General features: G+C 38.3%; 1 protein-coding gene across 1 annotated transcript in view; it reads left to right on the forward strand.

Annotated features, from left to right (window-relative positions):
* LOC120771841 (pneumococcal serine-rich repeat protein) overlaps positions 1-19,599 on the forward strand; it is a 162,416-nt gene extending 142,817 nt beyond the window's left edge. Inside the window, exons 4-5 of the mRNA XM_040100084.1 lie at positions 6,633-6,751; positions 15,032-19,599. Coding sequence (XP_039956018.1) covers positions 6,633-6,751; positions 15,032-18,307 — 3,395 coding nt within the window. The 3' untranslated portion in view covers positions 18,308-19,599. The remainder of the gene's footprint in view (positions 1-6,632; positions 6,752-15,031) is intronic.
* Positions 19,600-23,108: the final 3,509 nt, after the last annotated feature.

Genomic DNA, 23,108 nt, shown 5'->3' on the forward strand with positions numbered 1-23,108 from the left:
ATAAACCTCCTCCGAGACAAATTCCGCCTTCTTGTCGCGCTCTTATACAGGGCACTGCAGGCTCAGAAAGCACTTGTCCAACATGGGCATAGTCTCTTGCGGAAACTGCCGGTTTTGTGACATTGAATAGGAAACTCTACCACTTGATTCTAGAATGACAGCAATTTGTAGCAGCAGGTTCAAGGCCTTATTCCATCCACGTGGACAGGAATCACATCACCTCAGTCGCGCCTAGCAAACTTCCGAAATTGTTCCGAATGTTGGACCTTTGTGAACATACATATGTGATATAGGAGATGGCGCAATATACCGGTCACATTCTGCGATTTTTACTACGAGTGAAATTATTCAACTTCCACTAAATTTTTTGTGCGGAATCAAATTTCTGGTGCCGAAACGTTCAGAATGTTGGAACCGGCCTTCGGTGATGATTGCTTGTCGCGTGCAAGGGTTTTGGATTAGGACAAATTATTCAAAGAGTTTCGTGAACACGTCGACGACGAACCAGGCCTAGGACGACCACCAGCATCATGGTGATCAAAACGTCAATAAAATAAAGGAGGAATTGGTGCTTAAGAATCGCCGATTAACAGTCAGAGATCTAACTGGCGTCGTTGGAATATCAGAAGGATCAGTAAAAACCATTTTGAAAGGTGAAAAGCGAAAGCACGATTGGTTCCAAACTCACAAATTTTTTTCTAAAAACAGCGACTCGTTAAGGTCTGTAAAGCAAAGCTTTCGGACTAACAGAACGTTATAAAGCATGCTATTACTGGCGCTGAGTCTTGAATCTATGCTGACGACCCGGAAACAGACCATTAGTCGGCCAAATATCCTGACAAAGGTGAACCGAAGCGGAAATGTTGGTTAGGTTATGTAGGTTATGTTGGAAAAAACCTTGGCACAAGTGTATTGGGGCCCACAGGGAACACTTTGAGGGGACGACATGGATTCATAGTGGTATATCTAGACTTTCAAATTTTGTACTTTTTCTACAAAAAATTGTATTATTCAAATGCAAAAATGTCCAACTCATAAATCTGCAAGCGCTGCGCTTTCAAATGCCGCAAACTGCGCGAAAATACACGCTAAAATGAAACAGTTACGAGCGTGCGCTTTGCAGCTTTATTTGCATTTTCATTTTTGTTTTTTTTTTTAGTTTTTCGGCCAAAATCATTTGATGGTTTTTGGACGGACAAAAGCACTGTCAATAATGCAACTATTTGACGCGCCACATTTAATTTGCTTTCCTTGTTGACAGCAACAACAAACACTTGAAGACAAACAACTCGAAATTTAGCGCATAGCAAACGCCCAGCTGACAGCGTTGCCAACCACACTGTACAGCCATAACTGTACACGGCTACGAGCGCATAATAATTTAGTGTTGCACCGTCAAACGGCGTGTAAATAGCTGCGTTTGCACTTAATTAATAAAACATTTGCCACTTTTTCGCAACTCCAACGGGGGGGGAGGGCCGTAGACGCAGCGGCAAATGAAGTAGTAAATATGCAGGTGGCCAGACAGACGCCTCAAAAGCACGCATGCGTGTGTATGTGTGCATGCCGCGTATGAATTTGAGCGACTGCACTGTATTTATGACACTTGTTGCAACATGGCATGCTTGTGTGTGCGTGCGAAGTGCGTGCTTTTATTTTCAGCTTAATTTGCATGTTTTTTACTGCCGCAATTTGCTTATTTCACATTTTGATTATATTTACCAACACTTTTCAACTTCGTTTGATTTGCATGCAACAATTTCGTTGCAAATATGCATTTGTGGCCAAGTCGCGTGCGTAAGTGACTTTTATATTTATTTTAGAAATATTTGATTTTTTTATGGGTATTTGCATGGTTATGCGCCTTCTGCCGGTGTATTGTAGGCGCGCAGCTTGTTTACTTGCAACTTTTACGTTAATATGCGGCAAGTTGATATACATTTGTTTTTATGCACGCAATTAGTTTGCATGCTCACCGAAAGTATCTCAGCGATACGCACAAATGTCAACACATTGATTTACATGGATCGCGTTACATGGCGGCGGGTGCGTTGCAACATGAAGCAAGTCATTTGTGGCACGCTGTTGCATATGCTAGAAGTGCAAAAATCACCATTAATATTATGTTGTTTTTTTTTTTTTTTTTGCATTGTTAGTGGTGACTATATAAATTAGCTGTTTGCTTGATAAATTGTTAGCTGCACGCTGTTAGACAACAACAAGCGTGTTTCGCGAAATTTAATTGAGTTATTTATTGCAATCAACGATGATTGCAGGCGAAATTGAAAATTTGTTTATGGATGCGGGTGAGTTTCATGGTAAAAAGATACACTGGAGGCAAAAACTTGGAAAAAAATTTATGATTTTAGGTTAGGTTCGATTTTAGGTTAAGTCCGATGGTCGCTGTTAAGCTCTGATTCCCGATAAATTAACTTTCTTTAACTTTACGATAGCTGATGGTGTACAAGGACACACTGCAGGCAAACATTAAAAAAAAAAAATTTAATGATTTTAGGTTAGGTTCGATTTTAGGTTAAGTCCGATGGTCACTGATAAGTTCTGATTCTCCAAAAACTAACTTTCTTTCACTTTATGATAGATGAGTGAGTGAAAAGATACACAGAACAGTGAAAATTAAAAAAAACAACGATTTTAGGTTAGGTTCCATTTTAAGTCCGATGGTCGCTGATAAGTTCTGATAACTAATCCATAAACTAACTTTCCTTCATATTATGCTTCATGATAAAGAAATTCGTTCCGAAAACGACACCCTAACCCTGGAAGCGCGTTCGTGAAGCCTAGAGAGCATCCTGAATGCCTCCGAAGTGGCTCCGTTGTTCTTTTAAGCCAACTGTGTGTCTTCCAACAGACTAAAACTTTCAAACATTATATTACTCTATATCAAATCTCCGTATACTGCCAAGCTCTGTGTTAGAAACCAACCAAATTCTAGTTATCTAAAATAAAAGCTCGTTAAGGCTCATTTACCTAGCAGAAAATATGAATCTTACCAAATAGTGAAAAGGGTATACAATACATATATCGCCACTTAAAATGTAAAAAATAACATTACTTTTCATAAGTTTATAGGCGAGGGAAAAACGATACAATAGAAACCACTAATATTGCAACCAAATTTGGGTTTTGGTTATAAAATGGTTATATATTGGTGATTTATTGGTTATACATGGGTTACATATTGCTTATACATTATTATATATTGGTTATGTAGTGGTTATATCTTGGTTATATATCTGACAGGACAATTTTTTATTTATTTTCATTTATATCTGAGAGCGTAAGATTGAATTTTACATTATTGCATATATAATACGATGAAATGAATCGTAAAAAATAAAAAACTCAATTTCGATTTTCTTGATGCTACGTTGTTTTGCATTTCAGCTGTTGATATACTATATTCTAATCTAAAAATCGCCTAACATTACTGTTACAAGAATTCCGAAAATTTTTCCGCACTTCTGCCCACTATCTCAGCTATTTTACGTAAGCAATTAAAATCATGCGGAAATTGTATGAATTCGCTAATGAAATCAAACTAGATTAGAATATTTTGTAACAAAAGGCAACAACAAAAACACTTAATTATATTTAGAAAATCTATTAAATAATAGTTTCTGAGCCATTGTGTTTCAGAAATGCCTTAAACAATGCCATATTTTTACTTGACACTTAAGAAATTCTAATCAGATTTAGCTGTCATGGCTGCTGATCGAGTAGCTGATATTTAATGACGTCCACACTTGGATAAAACACTATACATTATTTGCACGCTATTATTAACTCATGTAAAACGAAGAAAAAAATAAAAGTAAGTAAACGAGTGCAAAAAAAAATAATTATAAAAATTAAAAAAAATATATACAGGCTGTGTCAGCAACATACAATGGTATATTCTGATATATACACTGTGAAGAAAAAGTTAGTGAGACAAAAAAATACAAATAGATTTCAGTTTGTGAAGAAAACTTCTGAAATGTTTGCCTAAATTTAGGGGCGTCTGTAGATAATTTAGCAAAAGCGGACACCACTTTTGTTAAAAGTTAAGACATCAGTGATTAAATGACGTATTTTAGGTTGGAAAGTCATAAAAATACAAACACATTTTAGTTTTTGAAGAAGGCTTTTTATATTTTTCACATATTGCTAGTTTTATGAATAAAAATATAGGTATTATGCAAATTGTTGCCTACATTTAGGAGCGGAAAACACTAATTTAGCAAAGACGCGCACCACGCTTGTTAAAAATTCAAAAAATCAGTGATTATTCAGCGTATTTAAGGTTTGAAAATTAAAAATAATTATATTTTTTAGTTTAAGTCGAAAATATATTTAGTCAACTCTAGTAATAATAATAAAGTACCACCTCGAAAATGAAAAAAAAAATTTTGTTTAAAGAAAAATGAAAAAATTTGGCAGCTCATAATTAAAAAAAATTAAAAAATGTTTAAGTATATTTGCCGCAGAGTGTAAATATTTCACAGCATAGTTGTTGGAGAGATTCCACAGCAAGCTACATTATTTACGCTTATTTATATTTGCTTTCTGTTCGTGGGGTATTGAACTTCGCAATGTTTTGGTTCGAACGCAAACGCCATTGGTAGGCGCACAAAACAAAAACAGTACGTATAAAAATCATACATATATGAAAGACCAACAACAACAACAACATTATTAATAAATATCTACTCATAGTAGTATTATAGGAAGCAGAAAACCATCAAGAGCTCACAGGCGCAAGAACACGAGAACCTTAACAGCAGCGACCGCCAACAAGTGAGCCGGCGACCAGCGAACACACTCCAATAAGTGAAGCACTTGAAAAAACACTTGAGATAGATTGATAGGTGACTACCAGGTTCAATACACAGACCATCTATCCAACCAGCGAGTGCCTTGCAGTCAACCAAGCAACATTTCAAGCAGCGAAGCGCCAAAGCAAGCAGAACACTCACGAGTGTTGAACGCTGCTGCCTGCGCTTTTGTTATTATTGTTTCAATTTGTATTTTGCTAACTTTTTTCGCATTTTTATTGCAAAAATTTAGCATTTTGCGCTGAGATTTCACTGATGCTTCATTTTTTTCTGCTAATTTTGTTGTTGTTTGTTGCGCAGCTTGTTGTTACATGTAGTATGTAGAGTACTTGTGGCGCAGAACAAGAGCAACTTTCAAGATTGTTGCAAGTTCAGTGAGCTTCCAGGCATGCCACGAGTGCTGGCGGCCCTCAACTGTCAGAAACTCGGCTGCTGCTGTACGCTGTGCGCCACGTAGCGCTTGCCACATGAGACCATGTAAGAGGCGCCTATCGTAGACCGTACGCTGGTCCGCCAACCAGCGCCTTTGTCGACCACTGCACCGAGCCCAGTGTTGCTGGTGGTAATTAAATTTATGCGCGTTGCTCTAACTACAGTTGGCTTTTTATTTCATATTTTCCAGCAATCAGTGAGCTCATATTTCAAAAGAAATTTACTCTACACATGTGCGCGTGTATGTGTGTGTGCTGGTGTATGGGGAAAATAGCAATACACCCTTTCGATTGACGTTATTTATGTGTGGTGCAAAGTCAACGACAGCGAAGGCGCAGGCGAAGTCGCTGGAATTATTATTGTTGCACGTTTGTGCATTTTTCAAGGCGTGCAAATTCCACTTGAGCGCCAAGCTGCTTGATGGCCTGTTGGCTGACGCACTGATTGACTTACTGACTGCTTTGGCGGCCAACATTGGTTGTTCGGCATCTGCGGCCTCTTTGCTGCGGCCGCAATCCACGCTGGCATGCGCTAGTGCAACAGCGCGTCAGTTAGCAGCGATGCGTCACATTTTAGGTGGAAACTCCTTGAAAGTGAAGTGATTTCATACACAAACTCTCGTTGGTTGATGCAACCTTTTTACGTCTTTCAGTTAAAGCTTTTGTTTGCTGCCTTGCCAGGTATCTCAGGTTGAAGTTATTCGCATCAAGTTCCAGTTTCTATATTGTTGGTATTTATGCTTGTATTAGCTATTCTCAGTAATATTTCCAGTTGGTGCGAGCTCTAACGCATTCCCACACCCTCGCATAACCATACTGCAGCTATTAAAAATGAGTTTTGGCAACACAGTGGTAACAAGCTTCAGCTATCTGCTTCGAATGTCTTATCAAGCAGCACATAAATCCACTAGATACGGCCTAACTATGAAAGTTTTGAAGCATCTTAAGAATTCTAGCGAATAAGTCTTTTTATGATGGCTCATGACTGTAGCAAGTTTAAGAAGAACACGAAATAGTGAGGACTGATGCTCAAACTTTCTCGACCCAGCATGGTAGACACCACTCGAGATCTAAAATGAAGTCTAGTCTACAATATATATATATTTTTTTTCATTAGAAACTGTTATAGACTTCTGAAACTTAACTGTATTCGGTAGCAGCGCTATCTGTCGGAGCTTTTAACACGTTTCCACTGTATTTTCAAATATTTTATTTTATACTGGGATTCAAGATGGCATATATTTTCCTCATATCTCCGAATATAAAGTTTAATTAATATTTTTGAATTAGTTGTAATTTTTTATTAATCAAATTATTTTTCCTTCCACTTTATATTAACGAAAACTACTTGCCTTTCTATTTGCAGAAAATATAACGATAGTCGGCCTCCCGGACTATGTGAACAACAATCTCAAAATAGCACTGTACGCAAAAGAAACACAACGGTATCTGTGTTTCAACGATCAGTGGAAACTAGTTGGAATGGTAAGTTTGTAGTCAAATATACTAAAGGTTTACATAAACTGCTTTTAGAGGTCTATTCACATAGGGTGTCATTTTTAGAAGCCTATGAATAGCTAGTTAACTGGAAATTCTTAGGGTAAGCTTATATACAAACTAGAATAAAAATTCCTTTGAAGAACTTTGATCAATCAGTATCTCGTCAAATGAGAAAGTTTTCCATACAAGCACTTGATTCCCATCGTTCAGTTTGTATGACAGATATATGCTATAGTGATCCGATCCAAACAATTTCTTCGGAGATTGCACGGTTGCTTTGGACAATAACCCTTGCCAAATTTCGTGAAGATGTCTCGAAATATGAAAGAGTTGTCCATACAAGTACTAGATTCCGACCGTTCCATTAGTAAGACAGCTATATGTTATGGGTACTCGATCTGAATAATTTCTTCGGAGAATACTTCATTGTCTAAGGAAATAATTTATGCCAAATTTCGTGCAGATATCTCATCAAATGAAAAAGTTTTCCATAGTCATGTGCTATAATGGTACGATATCAGCAAATCCGACAAATGTGAAATTAGTTTGTATATACTTGCAGACGGACATGCTAAATCGACTCAGTTCATCATGCTGCTCTTATATATATGTGACCTGGTCTACGAAAAGGGGGCTTAGGTGTCAAAAAAAGGAGAACAATTAATGAGATAACGAGAAACTGACGATTATTTTTAACAGCTTTTCCCAGAAAACTAGTTTTCGCACGTTAGCCCCCTTCTGGGTCTTACAAACTTCGCGGCTCAGGATATCGAAATGTTCAAGCGAAAAGTGTTTCACTATATATTAGCTTATGTTAAAAAAAACACTAGAGAGCGTATTGTTATTGTATTTAAGCAATCCGTTTGATCTGATAGGCTCTAATGCTGCTGTTACATTAGCGCATGACAGCAGTCGCTTTAAGCCTCCCTTAACCATATTATTTTTTACAAAATCAGCGAGAAATAAAATTTTGTTTTCGCCATTACTGTCTTTTTTATGAGATATTTCCGCTACAGACCAAGCTTTAGCTTGCAACAATACCGAAAACTATGTTATGTTGCACTGTGGCGCAGACTTGTATAATCAAATGAACTTAGACACCGTTATACCGCTACATAAATCAGCAGAAACAGTAAAATAAAAAGGAGTAAGGTAGCCCATAGCTTTTAGCAAATTAAAAGCCAATTCAATTTTCTTTTATTACCTTAAAGCGCCTTAAGTGCAGCCATAAGTCAAGTTGCAACAACATTGTTGTAGGTTTTCAGTTGTATTGCCAAACACTTTGGCGCTTTGCGCATTAATTAGGATTTGTGGCAACGCTGGCGCAACTGCAGCACAGTGAAACGCCTACACGCATGCGCAGACGGCTGGCGCAAGTTTCGCGCACAAACTTCATGTGTTATTCGAATATATTTGCTGCATTTAACTAATTGCAATGAATAGATAATATTCAAGTGACAATTTTCGAGTGATAATTCTCATGTGACAATATTCAACTGACAAACGGTAGCTGACAATGGCTAAATGACAATTGGTAGCTGAGTGACAGTTGAATAATTAACTAACTCAACTCGTTTGCAGCTTTGCAAAATTTTTGTTTGCGGCTGCGACGAGAGCGATATGGCGGCCGCAGCGGTTAGGCGTGTCACCAGTCAAAAAGAATTAAATTTTTATAATTTAAATGGCAAGTAAATGAACAAATTTATGAATAAGCGCGGCTTAAAGCGAATCGATTTGATTGGATTCAGGCGGATATATACACATATATTCGAAGCGACAGACGCGCAGACAGTAGTGACAATCATCTTAATATGCTTTGAGCTGTGCTCATTCTTTCTGACATTGATGTTGACAATTTGAAAAGAAGAATTATGGAAAAGTTGCCACAAAGTCTAGGCAAATACATGTGTAGAGCTTCAAAAATACTTGTGTAGAGTTTCAAAAACACATGCAACACTTTGCTTGCCATCACAGCCTGACCCGCTGACAAGTGACTGCGGCCGTATGTCGGTGTGTATGTGTGTCTGTGTGCATGTGTGCGCGTATGTACCGTTTGTTGAACGCTGCGCGCACGCGTACAATTAGTGCTCATGTAAAGTGTCAAATATTGTCAATACAACAATGCAAATAACTGGAGTACAAAAGCAGAAAAGCAGAAAAGCGCAAAAGCTTCACAACGCGCGATGTGCAAACAGTGCGCGCAATTGTTGCCGTGTTTATTTGTTTGCTTATTTAGCCGACAATATGTGTAGGCGTGCGTGTGCCTGAATGGAAAAGTGCGCGACGCGCCCAAAACACTCGAAAATTCATTCATCGCCGCGGCATAAGTCACGTAAATACAAGCGGCTGTATACATATATGTGTATGTGTGCATGTATGTGTACAAAAGCCTCAAATGTGTGTATATTTTTGTGTTGCTTAACTTTATTAACTCTTTATTGCATTTATTTGCATAGCTTAATTTTATTATGATTACTCGCTGGAGTCATTAGCTGAGTGCCTTTGTAGCAGGGCGGCTCCGTTGGTGGCTTTTCTTTTCAACCACGTTTGTGTTGTCGCTTTATGGCTTTAATCTATTTGAAAGGAAACGTGTGTATGGCGCAGCTTTGTACAAAAGCCGACGGAAATTCAACTGTTTATTGTGCGGTTATTGTTTCTGGGTTTTGTGGCGTGGAAAATCCGCTTTGCTTGCAAAGCACTCATACGTCATGTGCGACTCACTTTTTGTACTCGTTGAGTGTAAGTAAATTTATATAAAATGCATTCTTTTGAAAAGATTTTTGTTTGATGATTTCAACAGCTAATTTTCATAATTATGAAATGAAGTGCACCTGAGCACCCTTCGCTCGAGTTTTATTAAGAAATGCCTGGTCGCGCTATCAGTAACAGCGAGTGTCTTCGTGATAAGATAAATATATGTGCCTGGTTACAGCGGAATCGCAGCAAACAAAAAGCTAAAAATCTTATAAGAAAAATCAATTTAATTTTTGTTAATAGAAATGTAACAAAAACACAAATTGTTGCCTACATCTAGGCGCGTTTGTAAATAACTTAGTAAAGACAAGCACATTGTACTTTGTTACTGTCAAAAACAAATTGCATATTTTTCAACTCCAAATGCTAAAAATCGTATAAGGAAAGTTAATTCAGTTTTATTGGAGAAAATATACCAATGAAACAAGTTGTTGCCTACATCTAGGCGCGTATATGAATATCTTAGTAAAGACAAGCATCTACTGTTGCCTACATTTAGGCGCGTTTATAAATATCTTAGTAAGCACGTTGTTCTTTCTTGCTACTAAAAACAAATTGTAAATTTTTCAACTCTGAAATAAAACAAAAAATATGTCGTCTCAACCGCTACTATTCATAAAATTAAGCAGTACTACATCTGTAGATAGGAAATATACTGAGTATTAGGAAGCTTTGTGTTTGTTGGCGCTTGACAATCGCCTGAATTCTTCTGACCGCTGCTAGCTCGCACGAAATCTAAGGAAATCTCCTGCTTCGGCTAAGTTGGCTACTCTTTAGTTGTACGAATTCTAAGTGAGTGTTTTTCTACTGAGAGTCTGTGGAATAAATTTAAAAATTTTAGCGGAGGTCTGTGGTTGAAATTGTTTTGCAGAAGGTGATGAAGAATCTTGCCTTGCGAAACCAAAGCTGAAACATTACTAATAGTCATACAGTGGAACTAGATTTGACCCGAAGTCAGCAGTCCTCCATAGAAGCTCGTAGTTGCGAGATTAAAACTAAAACACTTGTATTTCACACAGTTCACAGCAGTTCTCCATAGAGCCTCACACTATTAGTCAAAAAAGTGCTACCAGTAGTGAAAGCTTATAAAAGCTGTTTTTTGAAAAAGTTCGGAACCAAAACTCCCCGATTTTTTATCAGACGGTCACATAAATAATGTTAAATCTTGCTCTTAAAAGCTTTAGGTAGCTTTTAGGCACGAAAAAATATTTTTTTGTATGTTCTCGAGGTCTCCCACAAAGCTTTGAAAGCTTACAAAAGTTATTTTTGTGAAAGTCCCACCACGGCCACCGAAAATCTGCTCATTATTTTCAGACCGTCACATATATAATGTTTAATCACGCTCTTAAAACCTGTAGGTAGCTTTTAGGCGCGGATTTTTTTTTTTTTTCTAGAGTTCCCCACCCACAAAGCTGTAACAAAAGCTCTTAACAAAAAAGAAACTCCAGCAGTTATTGGAAAACAGTGTCGTCATTTGCTAAATCTAGGTCACTGTCAAAGAGTTTGTTATTTCAAATGCGCTGAATGACACTCAACAAAGCAAGTTGTATATTTAATAAATTCTCGTTACACTTAAGATCCACTACAACCTTGCGGCGCTGATGACTCTGACATATATTTTCACAACGTTAATGAAAAATTGCAACAAGCAACAAGCTACAAATCGCTGGCTGCAAAAACAAAATTCTTTTGTCCCACCAACACACACCCGCCCATACATAGGCACACACACTCTAGTGGAGTGCTCTATTGCAAATGATTGCTCAAGACTGTAGCCGGTACTTGTGCGTGTTTGTTTACGTGTAACTCTCGCGGCACTTAAATGCGGTAACACACCTAGGAGTGCATAGCAAAACATCGGCTACAACAACAAAGCAAACATTTATATGTAAATCCAAACAGGCATGCAAACAATTAAGAGATTTATGCACTCGTTTATATCTTTACAAGTGTGTGTGTGTGTGCGTGTGCACTATTAGTCAGTAATACTTCTATAAAATAATCACTGTCAATTTCATTACGATTCAATCACACACTTCACGCAATCAAAACAAACAACAAAATCGTTATTAAATATAGCTGAGCTTTACATGGAAAATATGGCATTTAAAAGCGTAAACAATTATGTAAGTGAGTGGCTGCATTATAATCAGCGCTTAGAAGAGTGATAGCTAAATTTAGCTGAAATTGTACTTTGGTCGGTGATGAAAAAAACGCGAATTTTTCGAAGCGCCGTTGAACTTTTTAACGCCAATTTAATTTTTGTATATTTTTTGTTGTAAATTGTTTGCTCTATCTAAGCCCTAATGTATCTATTTCCCATTGCCCCTGCTGGCAATAGCATACGCTTGGAGAAAATAGAGCCTGCCTACAAATACATATTGAGGCGGCTAATATCTACTCCAATCAAGATGCACCAAGATGCTTTAAGCTTAGGCTGGCGAAAGCTGTAAAGTGGAGGAGAAAGTGTGTTGATATGTCCACCTCATCATCCTCATTGCAAGTGTGAAAAGTTGTCTTCACCAAAATCCAAGAGGACCTTGTCTAATTTGGACGATGGCTTTGCGAACCCCAATGTGCCTTTTAAGTTCTACCCTGATCCAGAACGCTTTCGCAACCCCAAAAGTTCCCCGGTTGCTGACCAACGCTTTCGGAGCTCGAGCCCAGCCCATAGATCCACTCGCTTGTATGTATGAAGACAGGGGAACCCCTGCTTAATGGAATTTTGATATGGGTGTTTTTCTTGCAAGCACCTCTGCTTTACAATTTCTGACCTCTGCTCGTTCCCAACCTAATGGACTTTGGGTATAGGTGTTTTTTACAAGTTCATCTGCTTACAAGCTTAATATAGAAGTAGCTTAACGTTACCTCTAGTGAGATCATGTACTCATTGCCTAGCCTTGAGTTCATTCTCAGCGATCTCAAGGCCTGTATAGCATCTCTGCTATTGGAGTGGATGTCTATCTCTCTAACAGAAGCACATCTGCTTGAAAGACATTACCCTGGTCTTGCAATCTGAAATAAGAATTGATGAGAATCTCCCGGCAGATGACTCCCCCTCCAACATTTCCCTTGAGCTTCAATCCATCTGTACAAAAAATTACTGTGCCTCTTTTCCAGTGACTTAGCCCCACCCACAAATCTCTTAGAGGTATGTGGGCGGAGAAGATGCGCCAAGAGTCGGTTCTGCGGCGTGCAGTCGAAGTGAGAGAAGATTTCGCAATATCCCTCGCTGGAACCCTTAATATGTCCAGTTTCTCTGAGTCTGATAGCAGCTTTCGCAACAATGCATCTGCCGGTTATGTCCATGGGTAATGTAACTATGGTAACTAAAAACTGCTAATTGACTTTTTTCTGTTGCTTTATTTGGAATCTATTTCTGGAAATATTTTGTAAAACTGTCTAAAATTATTTCTGCTGCAGCTCAAGTGCTACTCATAACTTAATTTGTTTCAAATCATGTTTATATTTTTATTTTGCTTTCTATTTATATTTTTTAAATATTTTGTGTAATGTTGCGCACGCGAGCCGCTCTTAACGTCACATACATTTTGCTACGAGTATGCGCACGCGCAAACGCTTCAGCACACATTGCGCGCTGCGTCACACGGCTTGGACTGAATTTGAAATTAGAAATTGTTTGTTGAGTGGGACACTTGAGCTGTCAAAACACGCGCCTGTCAAAATATTCAAACAAATACGAGTTGCGAGGGTTACCCACAAAATTGCATGAACTAGCTATTTATGTACATATTTACAAATATATGCATAAGGGAATACCCATTTGAAGTACTAAGTGCGCTAAATGTTCGAATTAACATAATTTATACATCCCAGGGTTACTTCCTTTCTTTCAGCTTACGACTTCTTTGCCTTTCAATAATGTTATGCTAAATTTCCTGCTTTCCCACAATTTATGTGCGCTTGTTCTTGTTTACATAACAATTAAGGAGCACTGACAGCGCAGACAAAGTCTTTAGCATTTAATCCGCCATCAACATTGCTGTTCATTTAAGAATATAAGGAGCATGGCTGCGCATGCGCGACACATTCTTTGCCCATATCACAAGAGTACTGCTTAGTGCAGCTCAGTTGCACTTGAGGCGCATACAAACTTGCCCTAAATTCACACAAAAAATAGCCAGCTCGATGAAGGTGAATAAAAACAACAAGACAAGACCACATTGACTACGCTCAATTGTACTGTAAACATTTGTAAGTTATTTATATGCTACTAAAGACTAAAATGACTTTTATGGCAAGGAAGTTGTATAGTAAAGACATTGCCGTTGTCAAACTACTGAAGGGAGGACTGAGTGCACATACGAGTACAAAACATAACTCGAGAAAACTAGATATTTTTTTTGTAATTTTCTGCCTCTGTTCTCCAAGTGTTGCGAGCGGAAGTGTGGCGAAATTTATGAACTGCAAAGCGAGTGTTGTTGTCTATTTTCTTTAGCTCTTTGTTATGAGAATAAAATGCGAGTACTCATGGGGTTAAATTCTTTTTATTACTATCAATGAAGACAGTTTTCAAGGGTGAATTGGAGTTGTAAGCAGAGGCTTATTCTACTCTCATTCATGACGTCACACACTAATATACTTTCTGTCGAAGTATAACCAAACATAAGGTTAGGTTATTTTAGAATATATGGTCCCTTGTGAAGCCATAGAAAAGAAGAACTCCTTTGGTCGAACTTATAAATACATAAGCAAAACGCTCTTTAGGTTTTGACCTCTCAAGCGGGAGACAGTCAAGAAGGAGTTGTTTCTATCTCATCTTCTTCTATACAGCTTCTGCAAATGGCGTCTGGTAAGATCCCAGCCTTACAGAATGAACCCCAATAGTGCAATGACCTGTTAAAAGCCCCATAACTTGGGAGAAGCTAGCCTTACTGAGGCGAAAAGATCACTAGATCTATTGCGATCGATCTTGGACCCATCCGTAAAGAAGCTCACTGCCGCTCTTCAACGGTTTCTCTCTTCCCACAACTCCCTCGCCGATTTATGGGCAGATAAGTAGCCGCCAAAGTTCGGCTTGGTGACTTTATGATCCGAGTGATCCGGTATGAAGTCAAAGTGTGTGAGGATTTCCGAGTGTTCAGACAGGTATTCTTTTAGGAACTCAGATTCCAATCCATACATTTTAAAGCCAATTTCGTCGAGCCAGGGATTTTTGAGGCGAAGTTTAAAAAAGCTAAATAACTAGTTGTATGGAAGACATATGTTATAGTTTTACGATCTGAAAGATTCCAAGAAATGATCAAGCGAAAATTTCGAAACTGACGAAAAAAATTGTATAACCCCTAAAAAACTTCGACTTAAAAATCGACGGGTTTTGCTTCATAGTCTCGCAGACGAAGCTGTCCAGAATGATCCCTGGAACATTTCCCGCAAAAGCGATTTTTCCTTTTTTCGACTCGCTGAAGATCAATTTGTTCTAGCATCTGGATATAATTATCAAATCTGTCCGCATTAATTCCATAAAATTTTGCCTCTTTTTACTTGCAGAAAGAACTGCGCGACACCTGCTACTTCAACGAAACCATCGTACACGGTTATTTCGTGTTTCGTTCCGTAGTCGATCTGCAGCGACGTGTCGGCTTCACGCACCGAGGTAAGGCGGTCGGGCCGAAGAAGAATGTCAACGACGCCTGCTATCTGTTCACGAAGATACAGGCCGATCAGTTTTTCCATCAGCACACCGATTATTTTGCACCGAAATCGAAGAGCACCAAACTCATCAGCGGCATTGGCACCGCACCGCAAACCACAACCGCCACACACACAACATCAGGAGCCTCAGCGCGTTCCGCGTCGCAGCGAGCAGCGCTCTCGGCCGCCGTCACAACGGCGACTGTTACGGCGACAGCGACGCAACGCAATTACAACAGCAACAACAGGCTGTTGCATACCAACAGCAAGAATAAGCGAGTGAATGGCGTGCGAAGCAACAATAGCAACAATAACAATAGGAGCAGTAACAATAACCAAAATGAAGAGTACACTAATGGCCATAGTAGCAATTTAAGCAGCAGCAGCAACAATAATAACAACAACAGCAATCAGAGCAGTAATATTAACCACAATAGCAGCAGTAATTTAGTTAGCAATAGTCAGCAGCAAGTAGATTTAAGTCAGCAAAGGCAACACAGCAACAACAGTAATGGCCGCACACGCGAACACGTGCGTCAGCAACAACAGCATCAAGTGCGGCATCATCACAACGATCCGAATTTGATAGCGCGTCGCCAGCACCACGAGCACAAACAGAAACGGCGACAGCATCAGCGTCAGCAGCAGCGCCTGCGCAGCGGCAAAATAACTAGTCCAGCAACAACAACAGTGGCGCAAGAACGCGCCACAGCGACAACAACGACGAGAGCTATTTATAGCACGACAGCAGCAGGCGCCGTAGCGCACAGCAGCTATCACCATGAAAAGGACGCGCGGCATGAACCGCAAGCGGCGACCGTTGCCAATGTCGCGGCCAAAGCTGCAACGGCAACGTCAATAGTCATGAAGTCAACCACAACTATTGCCAATAAGCGCAAGGGACGACGAAGAAAGGGACGTAAGCAACGAAAGCAACAACAACCACAGCGCGCGCAACAACAAATGTTGCCGCTCGTAGCGCGTGAGCATACGAAGGCCGCGCACACACCAACGCCAACCACTTGGATGTGGAGCGATTCGCCAACGCCACCGCTCTCGTCACTGTCAACGCAAATGCTAGCCGATGTGCCGAGCAGTCTATCGCCCGCAACAACATTTGGCGATTACAGCGGTGAATGGCAGACCTCAATGCCAACAAACGTTGACGCGACGTCCGTCGACACCGCAGCGCCTTCATCTTCAGCACCAACTCTGTCGACGCTGGTGGCATCGGACACACCTACACCAATATACTTGGCCTCAACGACCGACCTGAGCGATGGCGCGTCGTCGCTCACGCCAACAAGCGATTACAACAACAACACAGATTTCACGAGCGATTCTCCAGCGGATGAGGAGCCGTCGCTGAACGCTACCTTTATTACTGAAATCAATGAGAGCAGAATGTGGCCGGATCCTACAATAGCCGTAGACGAGCAATTAAACAGTATTACTTCCGAACAACAACAACACTTTACAACACAAAATGTGGCAACGCCAGTGTCAACAGCGGAGTCCATCGCGCCTACATCAACCACGTGGTCAGAGAGTAGTGAGCAGAATTGGTCATCAAGCACAACAACTAATGACACTGATGACCTTGAAACGGTGTTCCCCTCTCCCACAGCAATCGTCGACACTCAAAGCGTGGCAGTCACCGCAATTTTCTCAGAAGATGGCAATGTGACAGAGGAGACGCAAACCGTTGCTGAGGCCACCGATTTATATGCAACAATCAATTCTACCTCCAGTGAAATTGAAGCAGAAAGTAGCAGCAACACCTACAACGACGATGGCAACACCGAAGCACTGACGGAAGTCAGCGACTTGCAGAGTACAACAACTGCACAGCAAAAAGTCTATAGCTTACCGGCTGAACGCGGCAATATCGGCCACATGTGGCGAAAGCAATCCGGCATCGCGGCGAGCATAGCCACACTGCTGCACCAACAATTGTTGGCGACTAGTGCCAGCAGCGGCAACGTGTACGCCTGGCGCCCGCAGCGTGGCGAAGAATACTCAGATGAAATAATCGTGGCTACAGGACGACCAGTCGCCGCAGAGCTAGAAACGACAACCGATATTGCTTCGGGCGACCGTGCAACATGGTGGCAACATCATATGAATCACAGCGGCACGAACTTTTGGGACAAAGGCATTGCTGATGAGGTGCCGAGCAACGGCGACGATGCCGATTTGGACTGGCTGAAGCACCTCACCAAGCAACGAACTGCCAGCAAGCGCAGGCATAACAACCGCAAGGCCAACATCAACAGTAGCAGAGGTGATGAGGCAGTGTCCCAGCCACCTTTGCAAGCATTGTCGACGAGCGTTTCTAGCCTTAGTTTCGGCAAGAAATATGTGGCGGAAGGCAAATCACAACGACCAAGCAGCAAAGCGCATAGCGGAAGCAACAAATTGCCAGCAGCAACAACAACAGCGCACGAGTACAGCAGCACTGTGGCAACATCGCGCGCCAGCAGTGCAACAACGCGCAGCGCGGGTGTTATTACTCCCGCAACAACAAACGCAATAATGAATGACAAAACATTGGCAACAACAACGACAACACAACACCTATACGCACTGCAGCAATTGCTGGGCAATAAAACTATTTTGCCGCTATACAATCCACCGTCGTTGGTGCACTTCGATGGTAACAGCAATCACTTGGCACACACACATACACCCACAGCAAGCACGCTCAGCACAACCACTTCCGCCGCTGCGCCCACTTCAACGACCGTAGCCGGCGACGCGACAACTGCCGTCGCAGCGTCAACCACCAAAAAGTCGATACGCATCTCAACGCAGAAGTTGCTGGCCACGCCCTTTCATCAGCTGACCTACGTGCGCAACAACGCCGGCGACATTGATATCGACAACATGGACAACATCAGCGTCTATCCGGATCTGCTTGAGGAATCTGGCGAGCTGGCGGAACAGCGCTCGACGGAGCGCGCCGAAACCGACGCAACGCGCAATAGTCGGCTGACAATCGTTAGCGGTTATCTGCCAACTTCGGCGACAGCGACGCTACCCGAATCGATACGACTTGCCAAAGTCAAGATAAATAAAGAGAGGAAGCGTATGATGAGCTTGCGAAAAAGGCATAGCAGGCGACACGCGTAGTCGTGGCTTGCGAAAAATCGAATGAGCATTTAGCAACTTGTTATGTCTAGAGTTCTTGAACTTAACCACAAGCTTACGAAGTAGCGCTTTGAAAACCAGAAATGCCTAGCAGCTTAAAAGCTTTACAAATTTTTTCGCTAAATATCACAAACAAGTACTCGGCGCTACCTAAAATTATTTTAAATTGCATGTAAAAGCACAAAGCTTGCAAGCTTTTAATGACGCTTTTCAAAATTTTTCACCAAAGTTTTGGATTTTCTAAAAAGTTCGCAGTGAGCTCATGTCAAGTCATGCGGTCTAGAAAATTTTAAAATATTGCCAAAGCGCTTACTTTACATTAGTAGACCGAAGCAGGGAGTGAAAGCTTAAAACGTTGTATGAAAGCTTAAAACGATGTATGAAAGCTTATAAATGAAAGCTTGTGCTTATACAGCTTTCTCTTTGCTAACAAAAATCAGACTTGTTTGCATCAGCAGACCGTAGCAGGCAGTGAAAGCTTAAGGCGTTGCATGGAAGCTTTCCTTCTGTTATTAAAAATCAGGCTTGGCAATTAAGCAAAACAATTTATTCTTAAAAATAGTTAAAAATAGTTGCGGTTTAAGATTTGTACTGAAATATAAACTGTGTAAAAATTATTGCTTACCCACAATATATGTTGCATAACTATTATATCTTATAGATATTAGAAATAAACAGTTTTTTAGCGAATGTTTTGGTACACAGCGTTAGCAGACGAATCAATTTCATATTTCACAGCGAAAAACCACATAATTTCACGAAACACCGAACACGACGCAGAGCCGAATTCATGCAAACACGAATTGCACGAACGCTGCATACTCGCATACGAAAATACACGTTTTTGAACGCCACAAACAATTTCGGACGCATTACTGGGTTGCAGAACAAAGCGCAAGACCGTTGATAACTGTAAACACTGAATAGTTTATTAGGCAATGTTTAAGGCATATTTTGTTGCAGTAAATTAAAAACAAATGAGACAATAAGCAGCTGGCATATGTAGTTTATGGCTAAAAAATATATGTATCGAGGCAGAATGAAGCAAACGACGCCAATACAGAGGCGAAGGAAGTAACGAATAAGCTCGAAAAAATACATATCGTCACCTAAAGTGCAAAACAATGATCATCAAAAAAATTGAAAATCGTTTACAGATATGATAACCAAAATATAACCCTTTTATAACCCAAATAGGAGTGTATGATAACCAAAATATAACCGTTTTGTAACCAAAACTCAATTTTTGGTTTTATATTTGTTTTTTATTATAACGTTTTTTCTTCGCCTGTTATTTTGCATTTTAGGTGACGATATACATACATATGTATATTCAAAATTCTACTTTTGAAAATAAACAAAAAATAAAAAAATAAATAAATAGATCGTAGAGCAAAGCATTTTTGACAGAAATTATTATTAAAGCGTTAAATGTGCTTTTTGATATATGCAGAAAGCTAACTATACGAATATAAGTGCATAAATATAGTAACAGAAGAATTAGTATTTAATAAATGTTTGAAATTTGCACGATTAAGCCTTGGCGAAGCGAAAAAATATTTACCTAAAATAAACAGAACTAAACTACAGCAAAAAACAGTAATTTCAACTGAGAAACGAACGTTTTATCAACTAAATCGCACACAGTAACACTTCCAAAATACCAAGAAAAATATATATACGAAAACATAGTGAAACAATTTGAAAAAAATAATATATAAAAATCATATTAAATTGTTTGCAAATTTAACTAAACCGATAATGCAAAATATACCTTTGCAAAAACGAAAAATGCTTGGGTTGAAAATAAAAAAGCATCAATTTACTAAAACGAGCATTATTTATTTGAGAACAGTGGTCAAATATACAAGAATTGAAGTTATAAAAATGCAGAAAAAAAAATATCAAAAAAAAGGAAAAAATTATAGTACGAAGCAGATTTTCCTATAATTACAGCAATAATTAACCACAGCAAAGAAATATTAAACATTTTGCATTAAACCAAAAACGAAAAATAAAGAATTTAGACTTTTGCAAGCATACTAGGCGAAAAATTATATACAATTAAAAACAATTTAATATAGCAAACACTTAAGGGAACTATTTATTAAAGGCGAATTATAGCAACTACTTAATTAGATGAATAAATTTATTAAAAAATTAATATTAAAAACAAATGAGAATCAATTTCATATAGTATTGCAGAAAAAATTTCCAAAACATGAAAGTATGCAGGCGATAAAATACTTTGGATTAATGAAAAAGCAACTGAAATAGGAAACTTTAATAATTTTGAAAGTTAAAAAGACACAGAAGCAGAAAACTGCTTTTGTATTAAAACATTTTGAAAATTTAAAAAGCCACTGAAATAGAAAACCGCTTTTGTATTAAATAATTTCGAAGGTTTTACTTTTTTTATATTTTCGGTGTTTTTGTAATTTATATGAGAGACAAATTACATATATGCAGCGGGTGCACAAAAACAAACTTATGAGCTCTGAAAAGAGCAAAACTGTGCGCTGATTAGTCAGATTAACGCACTGCGCCGGACTTACTCAAAAGAAGAGTAATGCACAAAGCAAAATTATGGTGAAAAGAGCGAAACTGTGCGCTGATTGGTCAGGCTGAAGCTCTGCACTTGACTCACGCATACCAGCAAAAGTAATGCACAAAGCAAAATTATAGAGAAAAGAGCACAACTGTGCGCTGATTGGTTGACTACTGAATTAACGTACTTGGCTTGGTTTGCGTGGCATAAATCGCAACTACGATTGTTCGACACTTTCAAGCAAAAATCAGTGCAGGCTCAGCCTGCAAATAAACATATATTTTCTACATGATTTCGAAATTTAACTAATTTTTAATAGACCGTTAAACAAATATTTAATATAGACTTCACTAACAGAAGTATCAACAAAAACTATAACAACACATTTAAATAAAGGAAAAATATTACAAAGTTAAAAAAAGATGTTACCAAAACAAATTTGTTGCTCGAATATTTATTAACACTTACATACATATATAACAGCAGAAGAAGTGTGTATTATTTATAACCGAATTGAAAACAAAAAACTAACCGAAATCCTAAAGTAACAAAAACGAGCTGTTTCATGACTTCAAAACCACAGAACCTGAGGAATATATATATATATATATATATAATAATGAAGACTTAACCAAACGAGAAATGGAATGTTGAGAAAAACTACTTTATAGTTAATAAAATTAATTTCCATTTCCACTAAAAATTACACTTAAAATTAAGCCTAAACGTAAAAATAAAAAAAAAGCGTATGAATTTGTATAGACGAGCGTACGGCATAATGAAATTAATTAGTACATAATTAAATATGGTTACGTATATGTAATAACACGTGTACTTGAAGCTGCTATGGTGGAAATGTAGGAACTGCTAATACTTGAAAAATATATGGAGAACTACTAAGACACAAGAAGAGTGTATAAAGAACATTGAGGCACAGTTTTAAAGCCAAGCGGGTGAATAAGATCGAATAGAACAAATAGGCAGCAACTGAAACGTAATACATTGTAAAAATAGCGCTTAGATTTATTTTTAGTTTTAATTATAATTTTCACAAATTTTATTTTAGTTTTTTTTTCCTTAGACACGTTTTGCTAACTCTACTGTTAATGTAATGCATAAAAAATAGTGTATTAACGCTTTTTTTGTATTGTAATAAATATATATTTTTCACTTAACCCAAAATAGGTATTTAAACTAGTTGAGAGTCTAAACAATAAGCAAAGGAAAATATGCAGAAAATACGAAAAAAAAATATTCATTCACACACTTCAGTTAACTACTAATTGCATAAGGCTTAGACATTTATAGGAATAAATATGTATGTAGAGTATTAAAATGAATGGAAAACGATAGAAGTGTAATGCAGCAGGTACTATGAGTAAAAAAAAAGAAATGATTAATGGAAACAAATATGCTGGTTATAAATATTGTAGCATAAAAGTGAAGTGAAATCTAACGACTAAACAATAAAAAAACAAGAAAAACAAAACGAAAATGTTTTAAACGCCAATATTTGTAAATTAATTTTGCTGCCTCAAAATATATAAATATGTATGTATTTAACACATAATTAACTGTTATCTATACACCAACAGCTAACCAAACTTTACATTATTTAAACTAGCTATGCATATTTTTCGCACACAACTGCAGATGTCGCAATAGTTTCATTTTTTTTAGTTTTTTTCCAAATTTTTTTCCTAATTTTTTTTCCAAAATTTTCCCCTAATTTTTTTCGTAATTTTTTTTTTAACAATTTCCAGTCTAACTATTGCTTTGCGGTTTATTACTCACTCACAGACACTCTACTCTCTATTCGCAAACCTACAGCAAGCACTTTTCACGCGCGCTTTCACAACGCACGAGCTTTACAGAAGCTTTCACTCATCTACCACGGCATACCACACAAATTCACTTTGTAGATAATTTTCCTTAGTTTTTAAATAAAATAAATAACTACTACGACTAACTTTGTTTAGTTCAACTATTAATTAATTTATATTTAATTTGTTTTATTTTAATTGTATAATTAATGAATAATTATTTATGTGTAGAAAAGAAAGCGCCGCAACTGCTAAATAAAATCAAATATATATAAAATACTAATGCCATGATTTTTTTATTAATTTTCTTGAAGAAATATTTTCATTTATAATTTATTTAAATTGAAAGCCACAAACACTTTTACTTTATATAAAATTAAAAAAAATATATATAATTTATAGAATTGAAAAA

This window comes from Bactrocera tryoni, chromosome 3 (assembly GCF_016617805.1).
Source record: "Bactrocera tryoni isolate S06 chromosome 3, CSIRO_BtryS06_freeze2, whole genome shotgun sequence".
Lineage (NCBI taxonomy): Eukaryota > Metazoa > Arthropoda > Insecta > Diptera > Tephritidae > Bactrocera > Bactrocera tryoni.